Source organism: Canis lupus, chromosome 4 (genome assembly GCF_003254725.2).
Source record: "Canis lupus dingo isolate Sandy chromosome 4, ASM325472v2, whole genome shotgun sequence".
Taxonomy (NCBI): domain Eukaryota; kingdom Metazoa; phylum Chordata; class Mammalia; order Carnivora; family Canidae; genus Canis; species Canis lupus.
The window spans coordinates 49,838,493-49,862,250 of record NC_064246.1 but is presented as its reverse complement, the minus strand read 5'-3'; the positions used below and the strand labels follow the sequence as shown (position 1 = coordinate 49,862,250).

Sequence of the window (23,758 nt, the reverse complement as noted above, 5' to 3'; positions counted from 1 at the left end):
CCCTGGCTGAAATCTGATACTCTTAATAAAATTTGTTTTTCTGCATGACAAAATGCAATCACTGTGTCTATTAAAAGGCATTAAATCAATTAGGAAATCTGAGTAAAAACTGATATTTTATTGTTTGATAGACAACATTTAAGTGAGGGATGGCCACTTGACTATTTGGTTGTTTAATATCCTATGGTAAAACTTTAGGAATAGAAGAAGAAGGCAAAATTAATAAATAAAACCCTCTGCTGTCTAAATTCATTACAAGCTAACATTATCCTTTGCCATTTTCCCAATGACAGAACATACATAGCAGGAGGTAGTTGAATTGCCTTCTGCTTCCTGCTGAATTTTTCCTTAAGAATGTGAACCTTTAATCAGAAGTGACATGTTTCTGATCTAATGTTACATATGGAAGGTGTATAGCCATATGAAGTCAAGGCTTCTCCCTCACACCAAAAGACAAACAGCTATTTTTAGATGGGTCAGCTATTATTGAAAGACTAAGCCATCCTTTCCATAAGAACTGACCTAATAAAATCAGCATCAGTACATCTCCAGAGCCATTTATTTAAGCAATGACACTACAAATTATAATAGCACAACTATAAGATTATAAATTGTGCCACAAAGAGGTTTGCCTGTCACTGAAATATTAAATAAATTTTAAATTGCAGTCTTGTATTTTATAATAACAACCACATTATTTCTCATCTTATATCAAAACCATAAACCATACCAAATATATTCCAAATAGGTCCCATAATGGCTAAAGAATGATGATGAGGAGGGTTTTGTTGACATGCAAACATGTTTATGATACATCCATTGTTATGGAAAAAAATTCAAATCACAAAAGAGTATGTATAATGGAAATCTGCTTTTCTAAAAATATTCCTATTTGCTTTTTTACTAGAAAAGTATCTGGAAGACTAGAAAGCAAGGTACAGATAGTGGTAGAATTAAAGGTAATTTTATTTTCATAATTGAACTTTTTAGATTTTTTAATTAAAAAAAATGTATCATCTCCTAGGAAAAGTTTTTTGTCTCAATTATATTTGTTAAAGAGTTGTTAATATGTGATAAAATGCTTATGATATAAATAATATGCAGTCCAGTTTGGATTCAGTTTCTAAATGTTAACAAAATGTACATTGTTATATTAAAAAAAGTCATCATTTGATAATTCAGGTTTTCTTGTGTATCAAAATGTGATGTTTTTTTGCCTTTTTTTAAAGATTTTATTTATTTATTTAGAGAGACACACAGAGAGAGAGAGGCAGAGACATGGGCAAAGGGAGAAGCAGGTTCCATGCAGGAGCTTGATGTGGGACTCGATCCCAAGACTCCAGGATCACACCCTGGGCTGAAGGCAGGCGCCTAACCACTGAGACATTCAGGGATCCCCCATGTTTTTGCTTTCTTAATCAGATTTTTTTGAAATCTGATTTGCTAAATAACTGAAATATCATGTTAAATATTGCTATATGCATAATGAAATGGAAGTATATATCCCCAACAACACATGTGCCATACATTAGCAAAATCACAGGACTATGGGATTTGGGAAGATAGAGAAAAAATTTAGAAATCACTTAAATGAGTAATTATAAGAATCATTAATTGTTAAAACAAGGCCTTTTAATTCTCTTCCTTGTGCAATTTTTACTTTTGAAATCCAACAGATATTTCCTATTTCAAGTAAATAACAGTCTAAAGTCTATGTAACATTTTTAATAATACCAATATCAGATAAATTTGATTTTTATCTGCTAGGGCTTTAGCTGGATTCATTAACAAAAATCCAATATTTTCTATATCATTTTCCCTTGAAGTGTTCTGAAAATGATTTGATGGGGACAATCTTATTTGCAAAAATATATACTTAGGCTTTTTGAAATATTTCCTTTGTAAATTGCTAGGAATTTTGCCTCGTCAACTGGAAAGTCGTTTGTCACCAATTATCCAGCTGGATTACTCCTGAGAAAATATTCTTTCTCCTCCAGCTCTATCTCCTGACAGAAATCTCTAAATCGCATTGTTAAAGACAAGAGGTATTTGATTTTACGATCAAATTGGTGTAATTGAGCTATCAACCAGTCAAGAGTGAAGGTGAGAGTCTATATTCAAAGATTTCATTATTCTTTAGCCGCAAACTATAAATTGAAGTTTCAAAAAGGCATTATTCATAATTTTGTTTAATTATTCCTGTGTCCCACAGATCTTATAAATAAGTTGAGGAACTTGATACACGATGAGACATGATGAGGAAAAGGAAAGTCTTTTTAAGAAATCACACAATGCTAGATTAAATAATAATTACCAAGTGCACTTTACAAACGAAGCCCTGGCCTGGGGCTACAGGGCAGCTTTTTACAGGTAGGTATGTCACTTGGGTCTCAAGCCAGGCATCCATTTTCCTTGCTCCAGACTGCATGTTGCCAAATGCAATGGCTGGAGTTAACTGGCTCCATTATATATTTTCTTTAGTGGTTCCCTTTTTCACTCTAGATATGCCTGGGCTAGACGTTTCCCATTCTCTTCCACCCAGTTGCTCACTGCCACTCTTCTGGTTCTACACAACGGACCTAGGGTCTTATTTTGTAAACTGCACTAAAATTCTATAATATAAAATGGCTACCTTGATATGTGAAGCTTTCGCTTTGCCAGCCTTCAAATATCACCACATTCATTTATTCATTAAATAGTAACAATGAACACTTATTATATATAAATTACTATGCTACTCCAAATGTATAGTTTCATTTTCTAGTCGTTGTTCTATTATATATTCTTTTAGATTCATTAATTATTGATTCAGAGGATGACTGGGTTGTAAAAACATTGCTATCATCTAATTTACCCCTTTGATTCACATATGAGGAAATTAAAACCTTTATAAGACACTCAAGATTCAAAAATAAATTTGTTACAAAAGTCCAAACTAAAATCTAAGTTTCATTATTATTATTCTTTATTAAGGAATTTGGTTGCATTGCCCACTTGAATTCATTTATGTATCTGAACAATATTTAAACTTTGTTCTCTGAATCTCTAATTCAGTTATCAACCAGAAGAACACTGGGATAACCGAGAGTAAGCTGCTAATCTGTGCTTTTGGTGATGAGGGAAAAAAATCCAATCAGAATTAAAATTGTTAACATCTAGCCTATAACGGTAGCACCTAAAATATTTTCCTTATTTCTAAATCTCCATCTCCATTTTCTGAGCTCCTCAAAGTCACTGTACCTTAATGCGAGCTTGCTGAGTAGCTGCTGTGCTATTTCTCAAAACTCCTGCTCTCCAAACACAATATATCAGCATGAGTGTACTCAGAGCTCCTGTTGTGTAGAGCCAGACACAAAAGGCCACTCATGCAAGACAACAACTGATTTCATAAGGAGGTTATCAAGGTTTTAACTGAAGGGCTTTGACTACTCCTTCCTAGGTTATGGCTTAGCCTGGTTGTCTATCGTCATGGATCCCACCCTCTGAGCCACACATCCTTTGAGATATGGTAATCTCATTTCAGACATAGCTCCTGAAAGTAGATGTCATATATAGAAGATTCTCTACCTCCAATAGATCAGAAATATCATTTCTTGGCTATAGACTTTTAAATCTTGAATATTTCCTGGATATTACAATCAGATATTCCCAGGTCTCTGGAACATAGCATTTTTCCATTTCCAAATTTTATCATAAAAAATGTTCAAACCTACAGACAAATTCAAAGAACAGCACAATGAATACCTATATACCAATAACAAAATTAAATAAGTACTGGGGCACCTATGTGGCTCGATATGTAAAATGTCTGACTCTTGATTTCAGCTGAGGTCATGATCTCAAGGTTGTAAGATGCAGCCCTGCATCAGGGGCCTGCTTAAGATTCTCTCTCTTCCTGTTTCTCTGCCCATCCTCCCACTCTCCTTCTCTAAAAAAAATTAAACAGGCATTAATATTTGGTATACTACTTTCTCCTTATGTTTTATTACCTGACTATTTCACTGAACTAAACCCTGCAAAAGAAGCTTACTCAGATCCTCTGAATGTTCTCTTCTCTGGATCTTTTCTCTCAGCCAATGCGTGTGAATGTCAATGGGAGAGGAGTTTAAGGGTAAGTAGGAAAAGAGACCATGTACAGTGGAATCAACCTTAGCAATGGTAATTTTAATTGAATTTGCTTTATTTATATATTGCAAATGAACCTCCTGGAGATGAAAAGAGAGTATGTGGTCTGCATTAAATTTCTAGCCATGAAACAAATCATTCTACTATTTATCAGTAAAAACTGGAATACGATACCCATAAATTTCCTGAAAAATCTTGTTATCAATTTCAAAGTCAGCATTAACAATACAACTGATAGAACAATTAAAATTCTTGTGCCTTCTCTGTCAGGTAGTGTTAACTTTGCAAATGTCAGATGTGTTCAAGACCCCTTGTTGGAAGAGGGGATGGAGAGAGTGATGATATCCTATCACTGTGAGTTTGAATTACAGCAATGTCATACAGTGCGTCTTAATGATACAAGTGAGCAGTAATCGATGTTTTTGTCTGATTATATAATAATATAAAGAAGCCAATTCCTTCTCAATTCCAAAGACAGTCTAATTGTTGATTTTCCCATTCTGATTGTTGAGTTTCCCATCCATTCTATTTTGCATATCTGTGGATTCAGAATTAATTAATGAACTTTATTGAGCACATTTATGGTGTAGGTGCTTTTTCAGTGCTGGGTATACCAAGGAGAATGAATACAACTTGTTCTCTACTTTCAAGGTAGGTGTTCCAAGGAAATGGGAAGAGCTCAGGGTAATTTCTGCATGATTGCTGTGCAGATTAAGTGATTCGCTGAGCAAATGCCTCCAGCACTGGGTCTGGTGCTTAGCCAAAACTTGCCACTTGCCAGTTCACTCTCATTCACTATAGAGTGGGTGTTATTTCTATGCCTCTTTCCGCCTTCTTCAGGATTCTGACCACTCTATGAGCTTCAGTCTTAAAAAGTGTGAATTAGAGCCTCTTTTGAACCCCCATCTCCTCCATAGCCCACACGGTCACCCTCTCACCATTTTAAATGCTTTATAGATAATTCCAAGTGGTAAATTTAGCACAATGTATCCACTAACACAATTCTTTCCATTAGTGCTTTCAATGTCCATCACTGGTGAATCTTTGCCAACACTGCCAGTCAATTCCTTTCTCTGCAGCTTCTCTATTTTCTAAAACATGAATATGACTACTGCTCATATCCAATCCATCTTCTTACCTCCGGTGGCTGACAGAGTACACACATGCTTTCTCTGTGCCCCACCCTCAACCATTCTCCCTTGGTAGTCAAATGCCACTCTCTCTAAAAATATGATAAACAAAGCAGCTGGTTCATAAGCACCCTAGACAATGTGCCAGTCAGACACACTGAATATATCAGGTAATGTAAACAGGACATGACAGATAAGAAAAATGAGGAAATAAGAAGCATCCCAGTGTAGTGGTTAAGAGCTGTGGCTCTGAACTTGGATCTCAGTTTGAATCTCATCTTTGTAGCTTATTTGCTTTGATTTTAGGCATCAGCCTCGGTTTCCTAATTTGAAAATAAAGAGCATAACACTTTCTAATCTATGAAGTTGCTGTAAGGATTAATTATAACAATGCATGGAAAGCATTTAACTCAATATTTGACCCTTAACCCCTAATGAATAATCCTATTGTTACTACCATTATTATAATAAGATAGCCACACATGTATTTAAAACAGATCAGAGATATTTGAATGTTTCAGAATTTAGTTTCTTCCCGATAACTCAGAGGAATCCTTTATGTTGTAATAATGCAATTTTCAGAGTAAGATAGATATCTTTTTTTCCATTTTCTTTCAGGAAACTATCTATTGCTTCTATACAAAATAAACTTTAAAAGAAGAAACTGTCTTATTTTACAATTCACCCTCACCTTAACAGCAGAACATCACAATTATTTTCTGACAAAAAGTACATTTACTAGTATAAATTTATTATTAATAAATATGGGATAAAAACTTTATTTATTTGCAAATCTGACTGCTCCTTGGAGGGTAAGAAGGCACAAAAAGCCTCCTGTCATCAGAGGACCAGACCCAATTCGTGCAGCTTAGGAGAAATTTATAAAACAGAGCATCTGCCACACTCAAACAAGTATTCAGCATTCAAAATTTTTCTGTTGTATGGAAACCCTATATCTCAGCTTTCTTGATTGTTTATCCTTACTCCTTAAAGAAAGCAGCTTTAGTATCAGCAGCTGATATTAGGAGATAATTCAGAAAAACTTATTCTTAGCTAGGGCTAATTCCCCTTGTAAACATGCTCCCCTAAGCTCTCAGATGTCTACTGGATAGGAGATTTAACTGCCTGTGACAGAATTGAAGGAAGAATAAGGAAAACAGTACAACATTACTTTCCAATAAAAAACAATAACTATTTCATTCAGGAAAGTTCAATTTTGAAATGGACAGTACAAACCTGAGGCCATAAAGAACTGTCCCATCTGGATGTAGGCGGATCATACGGTTCTTGACAGTCACTCCATGTACAAATGACTTCTTATCATTCAGGAAGTAGGTATCAGGCACCCAGAGCTGGTCTGCCACTCTATTGTCCAGAGTCAAGTTTAAAGGTATTACATTATAAGACAGCCTCTTATCTCTCCAGGCTTGCTGAAAGTACATTGTCAAGGTATAATCCTGTGAATATGAAAAGAAAATGGTTATTTTGTACCTAAATACACTTGGAAGATAGGCAAACACTTTAGTATTCATAAGAAAAGAAAACATACACAACCATACACTAGAAACATATACTATTCACATGTAGGCAAATATGAATTTATTAAATCCTTTCTTACTCAACAACCACTATGTGTCAGGCACCATGGTAGACACTGTAAATATGGAAGTGAAGAGAACATATATCCTTGTGAAATTTATTATGTTACCCAGGAAGAAAGATGGTAAGGACTAACTAGTTAATTAACTAGTCGTTCCCAAAGTGGGGTACATAAAATTATTTTAAATGGGACACAATACAATTGTAAAAAAAAGTGGTTAATTTCTTTACAGTAAGAGTTTGTCAATGAGAATCCTAACCAGTCTAATCAAAGTGATATTCCCAGGAGAGGTGATATTTACAATGAGACTTATGTAGTTTCTTGGCTGAACAACATTAATGCAGTCAGTATTTTGTAAGAATTTTAATCCCAGAATTTTGAATCAATAAGAGGCTCTCAGTTTTGGAGAAACGACGAGTTATTATAAAGTGAGCACTGGCCTTGGAGTCCCAAATCCAGCATTTCTCAATTATTTCTAGCATGTAAATTTATACAACTTCTTTTTGGTTAAGTGTCATTAACTATAAATGGGGATTTTAATACATACCTGATCTAAGTAGAAGATTATTATGATAAATGTATAACTCAAATGCAATTTGTAAACTACAAAAAGCTATATATTATGAATAAATCATTTACATATATAGTGACATGTTTTATCTATTAGAGGCCTATGGGTACATTGTAATTGCTCTCTCACTCTCATTTGAATGACTTAATGAAAGACCAAATATTCATTTGAAAAGATAATTACCATTCTATTTTAAAATCAGTTCACAATGCCCTACTTGAGGGCTTTTGAAAAAAAACAGAATCATGTATAAATCATCTCTGTAACCTGAGAGCTAGCACAGTCCTAGGGCACAGTCCTAGTGAATGAATGACTGAGAAGTGTAGAATCAAACTTCTATTTTAACCAAAGATACAATATCTTCAAGTTATATCAAATAATTGTAGGTGAAATTTCCTCTAGTGGATCAGTTTAGTCAGTGCTCTGAAGTGTTCGGTAATACTCTACTTTCATTAAAAAAAATAGTATGAGGATCTCTAGAATAGCATCCTGATTTATAATAAAAACAACCTTGTAGGCTTACGAATTAAATAACTAGAAAAAGGAAAAGGACCAGATACATTTTTTACATGAATATGTTATAACCTAAGAAGTAGGACATAAATAAAATAAGCAATTTATATGATGCTTAAGAAAACACATTTTGTGATTTCTAATCTTGGAGATAAAATTGAAAATGTGATTATTACCTCTATTGGAAGATAAAGCTATTTATGCCTTTTTGATAATAAACCCTTTTAATATTTAGGGGAGATAATACTGTTTGGAAGGTGCTGGAGTTTATCAGTTAGCTGAGATGTGTTTGGACACCAAAACTGTATTCTCTTTGGGCCTAAATAAATGGTACCACCTTGATAACCAGTGTCATATGCTAATTCTTGTTATTTGTCAGCAAAGCAAAGCCTGCTAAGAAGTGCACCCAGACAGACTCTAGTAAGTCTGCTGTCTCATCAATATTCATTTTATTTATTTTTAAATGACACACCAAATAACACTGTCATGAATAGAAGAAACTCCCGAATCTACATAAATGTTATTGGACTTAAGAAAGAGTAGTTCTCTGTTCCATCCTCTCTTCCAAGCCTCTATCCACCCAAGATAAATCCTTTGAACATTCACAGAAAAAGTACATCCTTTACATTTAACAACCCCACCTTTTGGAAGTCATTCACAATTGGTTTATTCAAACTGAAAAAAAAAATACAAAAAAAAAAAAAAAAAACCAAAAAGAACAAAACAAGATAAGCCACTTCTGGATACTTCTCAATCCATGGCATTATCATGCAAGAAGGATCTAGACAATCACAACTAAAATCAGGTGACTTTGCTGAATAAGATGCAGTAAGCCCACTACAGGCTATTTCTCCCACTAATTACACCTAAATATTCTGGAAATAATAACAAAGAAAAGAAAGAAGAGAAAACCTTCTTAAGGACTATGAAAAAATAATAGTATGTATATTGGGAGGGAATCAAAATGTGAAGAAAGATCATTCCAACGGTGAGTTTATTGTTTGTTTTATTTATTCTCCCTCTTTTATCTCATTAAACCCCCACACACAAACGTAGCCCAAGGCAAATAAATAGATACATCATGTTCCTGGATTTGAAAAGTACTGTTAAGATTTTAATTCTCCCCAAACTGATCTGTAAATAAAATTCAATCCCAATCAATATACAAGTAGGATTTTTTTATAGGTATGCGCAAGTTGATTCTAAAATTTATATAGAAAACATAAGAAAATGAGAATAGACAAAACAATTTTGAAAGGAGAGGGCAAAGGTGGAGGACTATCTGATTTCAAGACTTAGTATTAAGCTACAGTAAGACAGGGTGGTACTGTAGTATTGATAGAAATATAGGTCAATAAATAAAATAGAAGAATCTAGAAATAAACCCACATAAATGTGCTCATTTCAAATTTTCTCACAAGGATGCAATGGCCACAGATTGGAGAAAACATGATCTTTTTAACAAACTGTCTGGATCACAGGAACATCTATATGTAAATAAATAAATAAATACCCTTACCTTACCCATACTCTATCTACACCTTAACAAAAATTAATTCAAAATGGGTCACAGACTTAAATGTAAACTGTAAAACTATAAAACTCTGAAAAGAAAATGTAAGAGAAATTCTCTGACTTAAAGTTAGGCAAAGACTGATATAAGCTCACAAGCACAAGCAATAAAACAAAATACTGATAAATTGGACCTCAACAAAATTTAAAATTTATGTTCCATGAAAAACACTATTAGAATAAAAAGACAAACCACAGATTGGGAGAAAATATTTGCAAATCACTCATCTGACAATGACAGATATCCAAAATATATAAATGTCTAAAAAATTCTCAAAACTTAGTAAACAACCCCATAAAAAATAGACAAATGATACCACTGAAGATACATAAATGATAGATATGTATATGATATGTATATGATAGATATCACTTCATTTGAAATGATGCAAAAAAAACATCATTAACCTATTAGAAAAGCTAAAATAAGGGGTGCCTGGGTGGTTCAGTCAATTAAGCATCTGACTCTTAATTTCAGCTCTGGTCATGGTCTCAGGGTTGTGAACTGAGCCCCAGTTAGGCTTCATGCTGACCATGGAGTCTGCTTAAGTTCATTCTCTCTCTCTCTCCCTCTACTCCATTCCCTCTCTTAAAAGAAAAAGGAAAGCTAAAATAAAGCATCAAAAACCAACTGACAATTCCAAGTGCTGTAAGGATGGAGAGCAACTGAAAATCTTATCTATTGCAGGTAGGAATATAAATTATCAGCCATTTAGAAAACAGTTGGATAGTTTCTTATAAAGTTAACATACATTTGACAAACGATCTAGTAATCTTACTCTGGTGTGCAAATATTTATAGCAGTTCTGTATTAATTGCCAAAACTGGAAGCCAGTTTGGATGAATGTTCTTCAGTGGATGAAGAGATAAACCAGTACATCCATGAAAGAATACTACGCAGCAACAAGAAAGAACAAACACTGGATATAAGCAACATCATCAATGGTTTTCAAATACAGAATATTAAATAAAAGAAGCCAGATTCAAAAGGATACAAATTATATGACTTCTTTTATACAACATTCTGTAAAAGGTAAAACTATAGGGGCAAAGAATAAATTAGTAGTTCCCTGGGATTCAAGATGGGAAAAAGATTATCTATAAAAGGCCAGCATAAGGGAATGATTTGGGGTAATAGAACTATCCTGCATCCTAATTGCGCTGGTGGTTACATGACTAGGCATTTGTCAAACTCATGAACTGTACACCAGAATGAGTGTATTTTTACATAGGTAAATTTTTAAAAAATAAAATTTAAAACTGCTTAAAAAAATAGTCTGTAGGGTCAGACCAACTCAGGTTCATATCCTAGACTTTTTATGTTCCTCTGTTTTGACCTTGAGTGAATCTTCTCTTGTTTCTGCACATGTTTTCAACTCAGAAGAACAACTAAAGTTAATTAACTTAGAAATTAAGGTAAACAAAACTGCTTTGACATCTGTGAGGGAAAAGCAGGCTAATGCTACAAACTAAGTCTCTTGCGTGCATACTTAGGGACAAACGGCCCCATAAGGATGGGCTGAAAAGACTCCCACTAAACAGTTATAAGCTCACAATTCCTCATTGGTACGATGAGGCAGCTGGACTAGGGAGTCCCCAAGGCTGCTTCTAGTAATAAAATAATTTCTTTCTAAGAAATACTTTGTTGACTTGGTGTTCAAATGCATATTGTCACTTTAAAATCTTCTAAATATCTAAAATATTTCTTATATTTGTTTTTTGCTATCTTTGTAATTTGTTTTCTAATACAAAGATTCAAACTTTTCCTGTTTCTTTGGCTTACTCTTCTAGAAAAGGTATAGTATGAAATAATTTGTGTGCATATTTCTTAACTGTTTTATTATTTTGCAAATTGCTTATTCATGCTCTTTGAACATTTTTCTGCTTCAGTGTTTACTGCTTGCTATTGGATATTTTGAAATAGAGATAGAGGTAAATGATACAGGCAGAGATAGATAAAACATTCTTCTTTTGCTGTTTTCCTTTAAATTTCTTTTTATATTTATCTTAACTTTATATTTTGAACCACACTAGTACAGAGTTTCACACAGCTTCCTCTAAAATTAACATTTTACAAAACCATAAAACAATATCAAACCAAGACAATAACATTAATGTAATACTGTTAATTAAACTGTAGACATTATTAGAACACTACCCATTTATTCACCAAGGCTTTTTTACTGTTTCAGGATCCAATCCAAGATACCATCTTTCACTTAGTTTTTATACTCCTTAGCCTCCTTCAATCTCTGGCGGCAGTCCCTTTTTGATGATGTCTCTGCTTTCAAAGAATTCTCGTCATTTATTTTGTTGAATGTCTCTCAGTTTGAATTTGATGCATGCTTATGATTAGATTATTTATACCATTTGGGCAAGATTATCATCCAAGAGCATCATATAAGGGGTACATGATGTCAATATGTCTTATTTCTGATGATATTAACCTTGAACAGTTGATTGAGGTTGTATCTGCCAGGCTTCTTTATTGGGAATTTGTCATTTTCCTTTGTAATTAACAAATATCTTGGGGTAGACACTTTAGAACTGTGAAAGTAGTAAGAGTATTAGGCTGACTTCTATAATCACTGTGGGTTTTTTTTTTTCCTGCATGCTTCCAAATTTCTATTTCTCTTCATTCACCTCAACCTGAAATGATGTATGCAATCAATTTGACTGACAATGTTTAACTTTTAATAAGACAAACCAAAGGAAGTAAATACCAACATAAGCCATTTAATGTGTTTTATTATTAAATAATGAGAATTATCTTCTTGAGGATCATTTTTCTACACCTTCCTTTCACAAACTAGTGGAATTCTCCTGGATCCTGCTCCCAACTATAGACTTCCACTCTGGATGTACAGTGTAGAATCTTATCCTATCTTAAGTCTGCAGAGTGCACTCTGTGGTCTATACTCATACATGGGCCTGATTTGCTGTCCAGTTACCAAGCTTTAGCATTCTCTCTATCTTCATTTATCTCTATGGTTTTCCATATGCTGTATTGTTATTGTTCTCTGAAGACCTCATCTTTTCTAATCAATGGAGCTTTCCCTTTCTTCTTTCAGAGCAAGGCTATGTATATGAGAAAAATTATAAATGTAACTACAGGGGCACCTGGGTGGCTCAGTAAGGTTGAGCATTTGCCTTTGGCTCAGGGTGTGATCCCAGAGTCCTGGGATTGAGTCCCACATCAGGCTTCCCATGGGAAGCCTGCTTCTCCCTCTGCCTATGTCTCTGCCTCTCTCTCTCTGTATCTCTCATGAATAAATAAACAAAATCTTTAAAAAAAATAAAAATAAATTTAATTACATCATTTTCCATCTCTTTATGTCCTTTTCTTTAGTCTTCTGTTTGGGGAAAATATACTGGGGTAGGAGGGTGATTTCACATGTGTTTACTCTGCCATCTGAGGACATAAGGACATCTATCAGTTTATTTTTCAATGATCAGGGTTTAAGGTTTTTTTTTTTTAAAGATTTTATTTATGTATTCATGACAGACCAGAGAGACAGGCAGAGACATAGGCAGAGGGAGAAGCAGGCTCCATGCAGGGAGCTCGATGTGGGACTCAATCCCGGGTCACCAGGATCACACCCCGGGCTGAAGGCAGCACTAAACCTCTGGGCCACAGGGGCTGCCCAGGGTTTAAGGCTTATTTTCCTCAGTAATAATGTGTGGGTTATTTAATTTGCTTTATTTGTTGGAACTACAGTCTCTAAGCTTGACAATAACTGCTACTGTGCTAAAATCTTGAGCTTTCCTGATTAATATTTTTTCTTGAGATCTTCTAGATAATGTTTTGCCTCTAAAACTAGATGTTTTCAGGGATCCCTGGGTGGCGCAGCGGTTTGGCGCCTGCCTTTGGCCCAAAGCGCGATCCTGGAGACCCAGGATCGAATCCCACATTGGGCTCCCAGTGCATGGAGCCTGCTTCTCCCTCTGCCTATGTCTCTGCCTCTCTCGCTCTCTCCGTGTGTGACTATCATAAATAAATAAAAATTTAAGAAAAAAACTAGATGTTTTCAGAGAAAAATCTCTTTCTCTCTCTGCTTAGGCTTTCATATTTTTAAAAGAAAATATGATTTTGTGCTTTATCCTAATTACCTCTTGCTGAAATAACAACTGTGTCTAATATACAATCATCTGTTATTTTCCTTTAATGTATTATGCTAGGTCAAAGGTGAGGTTTTGAGCTAAAAATCTGACTTTCTGGCTTTTGTAAGACAGAGCTAATGTTTTTTTAAGACAGTAGAATCGGGATCCCTGGGTAGCGCAGCGGTTTGGCGCCTGCCTTTGGCCCAGGGCGCGATCCTGGAGACCCGGGATCGAATCCCATGTCGGGCTCCCGGTACATGGAGCCTGCTTCTCCCTCTGCCTGTGTCTCTGCCTCTCTCTCTCTCTCTCTCTGTGACTATCATGAATAAATAAATAAAATCTTTAAAAAAAAAAAATAAGACAGTAGAATCTGTGATTTAGGAACTATAAGTTTAATTTAGGAACTATAAAGGAAGGTATCAAATAGAAAAGAGAAGTTAGATATTGGTAAATGGAGCTCAGAGGAATATTTTGGACTCAAGTTATGCACATAAGCTTGAGATACATATACATTTGGGAGACATAATGCAAGTCCCATGTCAATAAAACTCCATGACAGTTTGTTCAACATAGCACATTTATCAGTTTTACTATCATTTTGGGCATAGTCTTTTAATATGGGGCATGTTTAGAAAAGTTTTTCATTGTTTTTGTTTGGAATTTCCACTTTCAAAAAATATGATATAAGAGACTGAATTCAAAGATTAGGATGCCAGATTATTCCTCTAATTAATAACTTCTGTTTTTACCCCTTCGTGAAAGAAAAGACTTTACATCTGATGTGGAAATTATCACCTAAGTAAATGCCATAGGAAGACACAGTAAATACATAGTAAGTGCAATCTCAACACCTTAAACTGTCACCTCCTTGAGAGCAAAGACTGTTTCTTATTCCTGTGTATACAGAAAATATTGTGCATACTTTCTGGTAAATGGCAGAACTACCATTGCCTGTAAAGTGGTGCAGATTTCCTTGTGAACACTTAGGAATATGTACAGAGGTCTAAATTGTGCATACCCTCTTTGTTCTGGTGTTTATATTCCTAGAGATACTTGTAGAAAATAATTAAACAGTATATTTTGACAACTTTATTTACAATTACAAGTCTCTTACTTTTCTGTCCCCAGTACTACAGTCTAGTTTAAATCATCATCACTTTTGACTGTAATGCCACTGTTAGGTCTCTTTGTTTATAACCCTTGCCTTCACAGGATAGTAGAAATATAAAGCAGTCATGTCTCCATTGGTTAATATCATCTGGAAGCTTTCCATTTCACTTAGAATAAAACCCAAACTTACTACCATGGTCTTAAAGGTCCCACATGTCCTGGACTCTGCATGCCTCTATCATCTCGCCTCCTACAACCTCTTTTCTTCCCTTACCTCAACTCACTAAGTTCATCTACTTAAGCCTTTTCTCTGTTTTACAAATACCCCAAGCTCTTTCAGCCTTATAAACTGTCTTAACAATTGAGTAACTGGAAAAGTTTATGTACCTGAGTGTAACTGGCTCTTGCTCTAAACTCAGAGCTCAACTCAAAGATCAAACCTAGTCAGCAGGCCCTTTCCTGACCATCTTCCTCTCAATACCAGCAGTCTTATCACACCCCTCATTTCTTTTTTTTTTTTTAAGATTTATTTATTTATTCATGAGAGACACACACACAGAGAAAGGCAGAGACACAGGCAGAGGGAGAAGCAGGCTTCATGCAGAGAGCCCAATGCGGAATTCGATCTCAGAACTCCAGGATCCTGCCCTGAGCCAAAGGCAGACACTCAAACACTGAGCCACCCAGGTGTTCCACATCCCCCATTTCTATTATGTTTATACCACTGACCATTTTTTCAACTAGTCCTATTTATTTATTGGTTTACTTTATTTTTTATCTCTCCCAAGTAGAACGTACGTTCCCTGAAAATATGAGGCTTTTTTGAACTTATCACTGTGTTCTCATGTCTAAAGAAAGAGTTTAGCAAAATAGCAATACAAAAACTATCTAGTGAAATATTTGAAAGACTGGATAAAAGACAACACATAGACATTTATCTCCCCAAGATACTTATTCCTATATTAACAAAAAAAATTAATAAAGACCATCAGCATGGAACTGAGTAAATACAATATAGTACAAATATATAATGGAATACATGCTGGAATTAAAAATAACATTGTAAAAACATTTACTGACATAAATAGATGTTCTCAACATATTATTATATTACTGTTTTTAAAGAATATTGCAAAAAATATGCACAAGATGGTCCCATTGAGAAATATATAAATATATATTGGGAAAAGGTGTCTAAAGAAAATATAAACAGTGGCATCTCAGTATGGTGAGATGACAAGAGATTTTTAATTATTTTTGTAATCTATATTGTGTTTTATAAATATAAATTATTTCTTTTGTTTTATTCAAATTCAAGTTCATATAGTATAGTGTGTTAACTAACATTACTAACATATAGTGTGTTATTAACTAACATTAATAACTAACATATAGTGTGTTATTAATTTTGTGGTAGAATTTAGTGATTTATTAGTCACATATAACACTCAATGCTCATTACATCAAGTGCCCTCTTAATGCCCATCACTCAGTTACCCCATCTCCCTCCACTTTCCCCTCCAGTAACACTCAGTTTGTCCTCTGTAGTTAAAGTCTTATGGTCTATCTTCCTCTTTGCTTTTATCCTATTTTATTTTCCCTTCCCTTTCCCTATGTTCATCTGTTTTGTTTCTTAAATTCCACCTATGGGTGAATCCTACAGTAGTTGTTTTTCTCCAACTGATTTATTTTGCTTAGCAGAATACCCTCTAGTTCTATCTACATCATTGTAAATGGCAAGATTTCATTCTTTTTGATAGCTGTATACACACACACACACACACACACACACACTTACACACATACATACATACATCATCCTCTATACTGAAATGGAAGTTTGAGTCAATGGATTCTTCCGAAAAGCTTTCAATCCATTGTTTGTAAACTCCAAACTCCTCTTTAAGGTCTGTTCTACTCACTTCACCTCTCTGCATCTCTGCTTTTTCATCCAAAGTGAATGAATACAAATTAAGAGTTACAGAGTTTTCAAAGTTTGAGTTTCAGATGTTCTAGGATTCTGTATCATTCCATTTTTGTTCAACAAATCACTCTTCTGAACTTTTTGTTTAAACTAAACTTTTCTACCTCCCCAACACATTTTTACTTTCTACTTTATTCTTTTCCCTGTGCCCTTCCTTGTCTGCCTTCCCAAATCTGATCTATTCTCTAAGCATGTAGAGGACTCTCCCACTTCTTCCTCTGCCACCATCCTTGTTCCCCCTCTGAATTCTTTAATGCAGTGGTTTGTAGCATTCTAAGCATTGTTGAATTGGACTCTTACCTATTGTGATGTTATTTAGAATAGGGAGTTAACCTCCCTAACTAAACCATATTGTGTTCTCCGAAGTCAGAAACCATGCCGCCACTTATTTACAAAGTGTTTCGAGCATCTCTCTTTAACATAATTGATGCCTTATAAATACTCATGGACAGACTAAAGCTTGTTCTCACTTCTTCACTTGTCCTTATGGGTTTCAAATTTTGATTCTTTAACCCTCCTTTACTAATCACTACTCCTGAATCCACCAAGGAATTTGTTCTCTCCACTCACAGGCATTTGAGAGTGAGTTTTCATCCCTTTCTCACATGTCTCCAATACCCTCAGAGCTACTGTTTTTTGTTTGTTTGTTTGCTTGTTTGCTTCAGTTTTTTACAGCTCCTTGAATTCTACTAGCAAAGTCCCCACGGCCGAGAATGAGACTTTCTGAAGGACACAATTATCTATCCAGAGCAGAAAGAACTCAGAGAGAAGCACAAATATTCCCACAAAGCCCTTTCCACATTCCTAGCTCTTTAAAATGCTCTCTGTCTCCCACATCTGAGCCCACAAATTGCTGATCCAATTATAGGTCATGGCAATATTTTCACATTCACAATCTCCTAAACTAGAATGTAATGGAGTAAAACTCAGCCCCCCCTTAATAGAAGCCATCACACCAGATGTTCAATTGCAGCATTTCAGAAGAAATACATGGCTGCAGCTCTGACTAATTGTTAGAGACACATTCGGGACATGAGAGCTGCACCTAAGATCACCCATAAGGGAAGTCTAAGTTCAGAAGTGACTGATTATTTTCTTGTATGTGAAACTAAAATGCACTAGTCAAGACAATGAGCTTTTCCACTATTTTGCTTAGTTCACTCTGCATTTTATGACAGACTAATCTTCGTAGTGATGATGGGACTAACTCCAAGGATTGCTAAAAAATTGAGGCAGTATAACATTATCTCTCCCATCTTAATATATAATGCACCATCAGTAGGAAACTTAGTTCACCCTGAGATAATCAACATCAAAATTACACTTTGTGCGTATGATTTGTTCCCTATAATTTTGTGCTTTTTTTCTCTCAGTTTATCTCAAATTATTTTAAAGTCTTTCCCCAATTTTAATACCCAACATTGGTCCTTGGCTAACACTTTTACATGCATTATCTCATTAGTCATCATAACAGCCTTATAAGGTATGTATTAGATTTATTTACTACTTACTAGCTGCTGTGAAATTTTGAGCATGCTATTTAACCTCCCTGAGACCTCACGCTCTATAAAAGAAAGTAAATCATAGTCCCTATTAGCAAAAAAGTTCACATAAGGAAAAATGATTAGTAGAATGCCTGCTATAGATTAAATGTTCTATAAACATTTTCTCCTATTATCATCATTATTTTCATTTATCCATTTTCCAGGTGACACAGCTGAAACATGGAGATGCCTGGGTGGCTCAGTAGGTTAAGCATCTGCTTTCAGGTCAGATCATGATCTCAGGGTCCTATGATCAAGCCTGCATAGCATAGGGCTTCCTGCTCAGCAGGGAGTCTGTTTCTCCCTCTCCCTCTGCCCCTCTCCCCCTCACTCATGCATGCTCTCTCTCTCTCTCTCAAATGAATCAAAACTAAATCTTAAAAAAAATTTAAAAACATGGATATGTGAGTCACTCTTCCAATTGTCACTCAGCCAATAATTTTCTAAGTCATGATTTGGTTAGGGAAACCTCTGACCATGGAGCCCATGTTTTTTAGTACCGTAATGAGCTGGCTCTTGAACACTGACCTTACTGCCAGTTTTGATTGTGAGTCATCATTTCTCAACATTGCTTCTTATCTGCTCCACTCCTTCCAAAAAGTGAGGGAGGAAATTATATTTCTCTCTCTCTCTCTCTCTCTCTCTCTCGTCTCTCTCCCCGAAGTTACATAGAACAACAAAGAAACTAGAAGAATCATGGGCATATATAAGTTATTTCTCGAGGGGAAAAGGCAAATGTTGATCCCTGAGAATTCTCTGGGATTTAAATACTATATATGCACGTATTCCTGAATAAAAATAGATTCAATTGTACACAAAAGGTGATTTCATTAACTCCCTTTGACCCTACAGAATGATTAAAATAGCTTTGGTTTGGCAGAGTGTATACCTTACTATTGAGAAGACCAAAATAATCAGAGGGACTGTAGGGTACGATCTATAGTAATGCACTTATTCAGAAATAATTCAACTGGGAAACTATTTTCAGCAAACTAAAGCATGTTTAGCTTAGAAGAGAAAGAAAAAGAAAAAGAAAGAAAAAAAAAAGAAAAGAAAAGAAAAAAGAAAGAAAGAAAAGAAAAGAAGAAAGAAAGAAAGAAAGAAAGAAAGAAAGAAAGAAAGAAAGAAAGAAAGGAGGGAGGGAGGAAGGAAGGAAGGGAAAGAAAGAAAGAAGAAAGAAAGAAAGAGAAAGAAAGAAAGAAAGAAAGAAAGAAAGAAAGAAAGAAAGAAAGAAGAAAGAAAGAAAAGAAAGAAAGAAAGAAAGAAAGAAAGAAGAAAGAAAGAAAGAAAGAAAGAAAGAAAGAAGAAAGAAAGAAAGAAAGAAAAAGAAAGAGAGAGAAAGAGTAGGGAGGGAGGGAGAGAGAGAAAATAGTGCTGACAAGGATGTGGAGAAATTAGAACTCTTGTGCACTCTTGGTGGGAATGTAAAGTGATGCAGTTGCTATAGAAAACAGTATGGTAGTTCTTCCAAACCTTAAAAATAGAATTACTATATGATTCAGCAATCCCACTTCTGGGTATATATCCAAGAGAATTGAAAGCAAGATCTTAAAGAGATATTTGCACATAGCAGCATTATTCAAAATAGCCAAGAGACCAAATACCCATTAATGGATGAATAGTTAAATAAAATGTAGCATATACAATGGATTACTTTTCCACCTTTAAAAGGAAGAAAATTCTGACACATGCTACAAGATGGATGAAATTTGAAGATATTATGCTAAGTGAAACAAGTCAGTCAGAAAGAGACAGATAACGTCTGAGGTATCCTAAAGTAGTCAAATTCATAGAAACAATATAATGATGTTTTCTTGGGACTGGGAGGATAAAAAATGGTAGAATTGTCTAATGGGCATAGTTTCAGTTTTGCAAGATGAAAAGAGTTCTGAAGACTGGTGACACAACAATATAAACATACTTAATACTACTGAACCATTCACTTACAAAAAGTATATCAGGGACACTTAGTTAAGTGACCATGTGCAAAAAATAATCATTTTATAAAGCAATCACTTGCTTTATAATTTTGCATTTTTATAGTGTTATTTAGTAAACCCACTTTTTACATGATATTTTGTAAAAATATAAGGAAAGCTGCAACTCTTCTTTCTTTTGCACAAATGTATTAAGTAAAAAATTAATGTTACAAAGTCTTTGTTGCTACAGGATACAGAAAGATTGGTTTGACTGAATTAATAGGAAAAATTTTACTTGAGATATGTAGATATATTTAAAATCGTCAAGGAAAATTGCATTATGGCCACTTGACATGACACTATTAAGTTATTTTTTAAAACTCACCTTGAATAACAGAAGTTACATAAATATCACCATTCTGTTTTCAAATCAAACAAATTCATAGAGTTACCATAAATATAAATTACTACTTCGACCAGATATTGTATAACTGATGGTGGTTTCAAAGTGATCTTTGACATTTCTAAGTTTTAAGAATTTATTTTCAGCCTATAGCATACTGGCCAGTGGTACACATTACTATTGAGTACATCAAAATGAAATTATTTACAAGATGCTTCTTGAGTTTTTGATCTCCCATGGAGTTTCTTACAATGGCGCATTAATCTGTCAGTTGCAAAAGAATACCTTTGGAAGAGATTTTAGGGGGAAGGGAATGGGCAAACAAATATTCCACATGGCTTTCCATGAGCATTTGTCATGATTGGCTATAATGTATTCTATATCATATTATGTTTCCTTTCAAATAAATTTGTCTTACCTTATTTATGCATATTGCAATTGTGGAGCCTATCCTAATTTATTTGGCTATTTTAGTTTTTCCTTCAATTCTAAGCAGTTGATTTTACAGGAAAAGAGAGACATATGAGGAAGTGATAGAGACAGAAAGTGCTATGTAGACCCTTTCCAATATTTTAGATGCTTATTTTTGTTCTGCTCGGCATGAGATAGGCTCATTCTTTCTGAAGCAGTAGCCTCTGAAGAGATCTGACAGTATTAAAAAGAAAGGACATTTTAAAATAAGTACACATCATTGCTTTTATACCTTTGACAAGCTCGTAGAAGCTGAGAAGGCCAATCTGCAGACCCAGGCTGGAACAAAGAGAATATGCTTAGTCAATGCCTCCAAGAGAATACCTGATGTGCTAAGATGAAACAGAAATGCACATGATTACTTTTGGAGGCAAAGCCAATTAAAACAAAAATTTGAGAGGAAAGTGGCATTAGGCACAGAGCTTTGCCACTGCCCTGTCTGTATCATATATTCTTAATATTTACTGAATGCATCAATAGGCCAGGATTTCTGAGGTCAAATGGCATCCTTCTTTCTCTGAATATGATTACCGCCTACATTTCTGCCGTTGCAAGTGTAGAGCCAGAATTTGATAATCCTTTTAAACTGTGCATCCTAACATCCCATTCTAGTCTTCGCCCTGCATGATGTATAAGCATATTTCTCAGATTTTTGAAAAATATGCTTATTGGTTTTTATTATCATAAAATTAATTGTAGAAAATTTGAATACTATGTAAACATTATGATAAAGAAAATTTAAATAGTTCAAAATATTACAATCCAGAGTAACTACAAATATTGGACCTTTTCTTCAGGCAATCTTCTCAATGCAGTGCTCCAAGTATTACAAATTTATAGTCTTATCCTACAGACACACACACACACACACACACACACACTTCATAATTCTTACAATTTATCAAGCTAAGCCCAGGACTATTTTTCCCAGCCCTCTCACCTCCTCTCTCTTCATTGTTTTTTTGAGGCTAACAAATGCAAGCCAGTACAATGTGTCACTTTCTTAACCTGGTGGCCCTTTTCTATCCTTCTATAACTCTGGGGAATGACAAAGCCCCCAAACGGAAAGAACCAGAGTCCCTAGGGCACAGTGAAAAGGAAAGCTGCCTGTTCAAAAAGGAACAAATGCACTCATTTGTTCAATGAGTGAGAAATAAACTTCTATTGTGTTAAGTCAGTTACAAAAGCTGGTTTTAGCCTAATGCTGCAGAGAGCATAGGTGTTGATCTATTAAATTCATAGATTTTGATAGAACTGGAGTTTCAATGACTAGATTACCTACTTTCTGTGCAGCCCCCAACAAGAGGAGTCTTCCAGCCTCCTATGCACACTAGAGAGAATGGTGCTTATCTTGATTGAAAGAATTGAAAGTCGTGACTGAAAGAATTGAGATGACTTTATAGCAACATAGTTACTGTGACAGTTTTCAAAGTCCAGCATCATTCCTTCTTTTTGATGCCCTTCAAGATCTCAAGAATCTCAAAGACTGTCTCATGCAGAAAGAAGCAACTTTAATGTGCATTAATACTGATACTGCCTTATCTAAACTAGTTAAGTTGATCTTTGAACCATCATCAAATCTATTTATAGCACAGTAGCTTTCCCTATATAATGTCAAACCTACAATCCGTCTTAATTAGGTGGTGCCCTTTCAAGATGAGAAGTACATCATAGAGAATACAGTCAATAATATTATAACAAAGTTGTTTGGTGACAGATGGTGACTACACTTACTGTGGTGAGCACTGAGTAATGTACAGAATGTATAGAATTGTTGAATCAATGTGTTATAACCTGAAACTAATACAACACTGTATGTTAATTATATTTCAGTTTTTAAAAAGTGGTACCTCAGAGGCATGAGCAAGGTCATATTAATTCTTTTAAAATACATCTTTGCAGATCAGTGACATAAAAGTCCATTGATCCAATGTGTCTTATTAAGCATAGAAGTTTGAGAAGATTATTTTATTTTGAGGTGAGTATTTTTTCCATGTTTAATTGCCACCTATGAAGAAATTTGAAAAGTGGACAACAAGTATTCTTTTTGACTTCAGATTCTAGATTTCATTATATTTCTTACTTGACTGTGCTATGATTTTTCATATATATCATCAGTCTGACCAAAATGTATTCTACAAAATAGTTCTACTAAGATGTTTCTCATGGAAAGTGTGGTATGTTCAATTGTGTTAGGAAAACACTACATGCATTCTATTTTTTTCTTATGGATTTGCTTATTACTGAGAAACTTATTAACCTTATTCATTACTGAATTTCTCAAACTCATTGACCATGTAATAAAAAGAACTAGCAGAATTCCCATTTACATGTGATATTTCTGTGTTATTTAGGAAGGACCTCTTGATTTTTCTTTCTTTCTTAGCCTGCAAACTATACCAAGACGAAGCTCCCCTATATCTTACTTACTGCTGTATTCTAGGAATGAATAGAGAACCTAATGCACGGCTACGTTTCAAAAATAATTCTGGATGAAGGGGCAGAAGGGTTCTATTATATAAAAATTGGATACAATCAAGAAAACAAAAACAAAAAACAGTTAAGTTAAATATTCTATAAGACTATTATCTTATCTCATCAATGAGTCAGTATTATTTTAAAAATGGGATTGAAGTGGATTAAAATAGATTTAAGATGAATAACTCTCAGGTACATGTTGTAATCTTGAATTCAGACTTCTGCTTCAGGAAAGCC

At 34.6% G+C, this 23,758-nt stretch overlaps 1 protein-coding gene across 6 annotated transcripts in view; it reads right to left on the bottom strand.

Moving 5' to 3' along the window:
* The window catches only part of GABRB2 (gamma-aminobutyric acid type A receptor subunit beta2), a 251,373-nt gene that overhangs the window by 153,229 nt on the left and 74,386 nt on the right, over positions 1-23,758 (bottom strand). For all 6 annotated transcript variants that reach the window (XM_049109174.1, XM_049109173.1, XM_049109175.1 and 3 more), the window contains one exon: positions 6,492-6,712. In XM_049109174.1, coding sequence (XP_048965131.1) covers positions 6,492-6,712 — 221 coding nt within the window. The remainder of the gene's footprint in view (positions 1-6,491; positions 6,713-23,758) is intronic.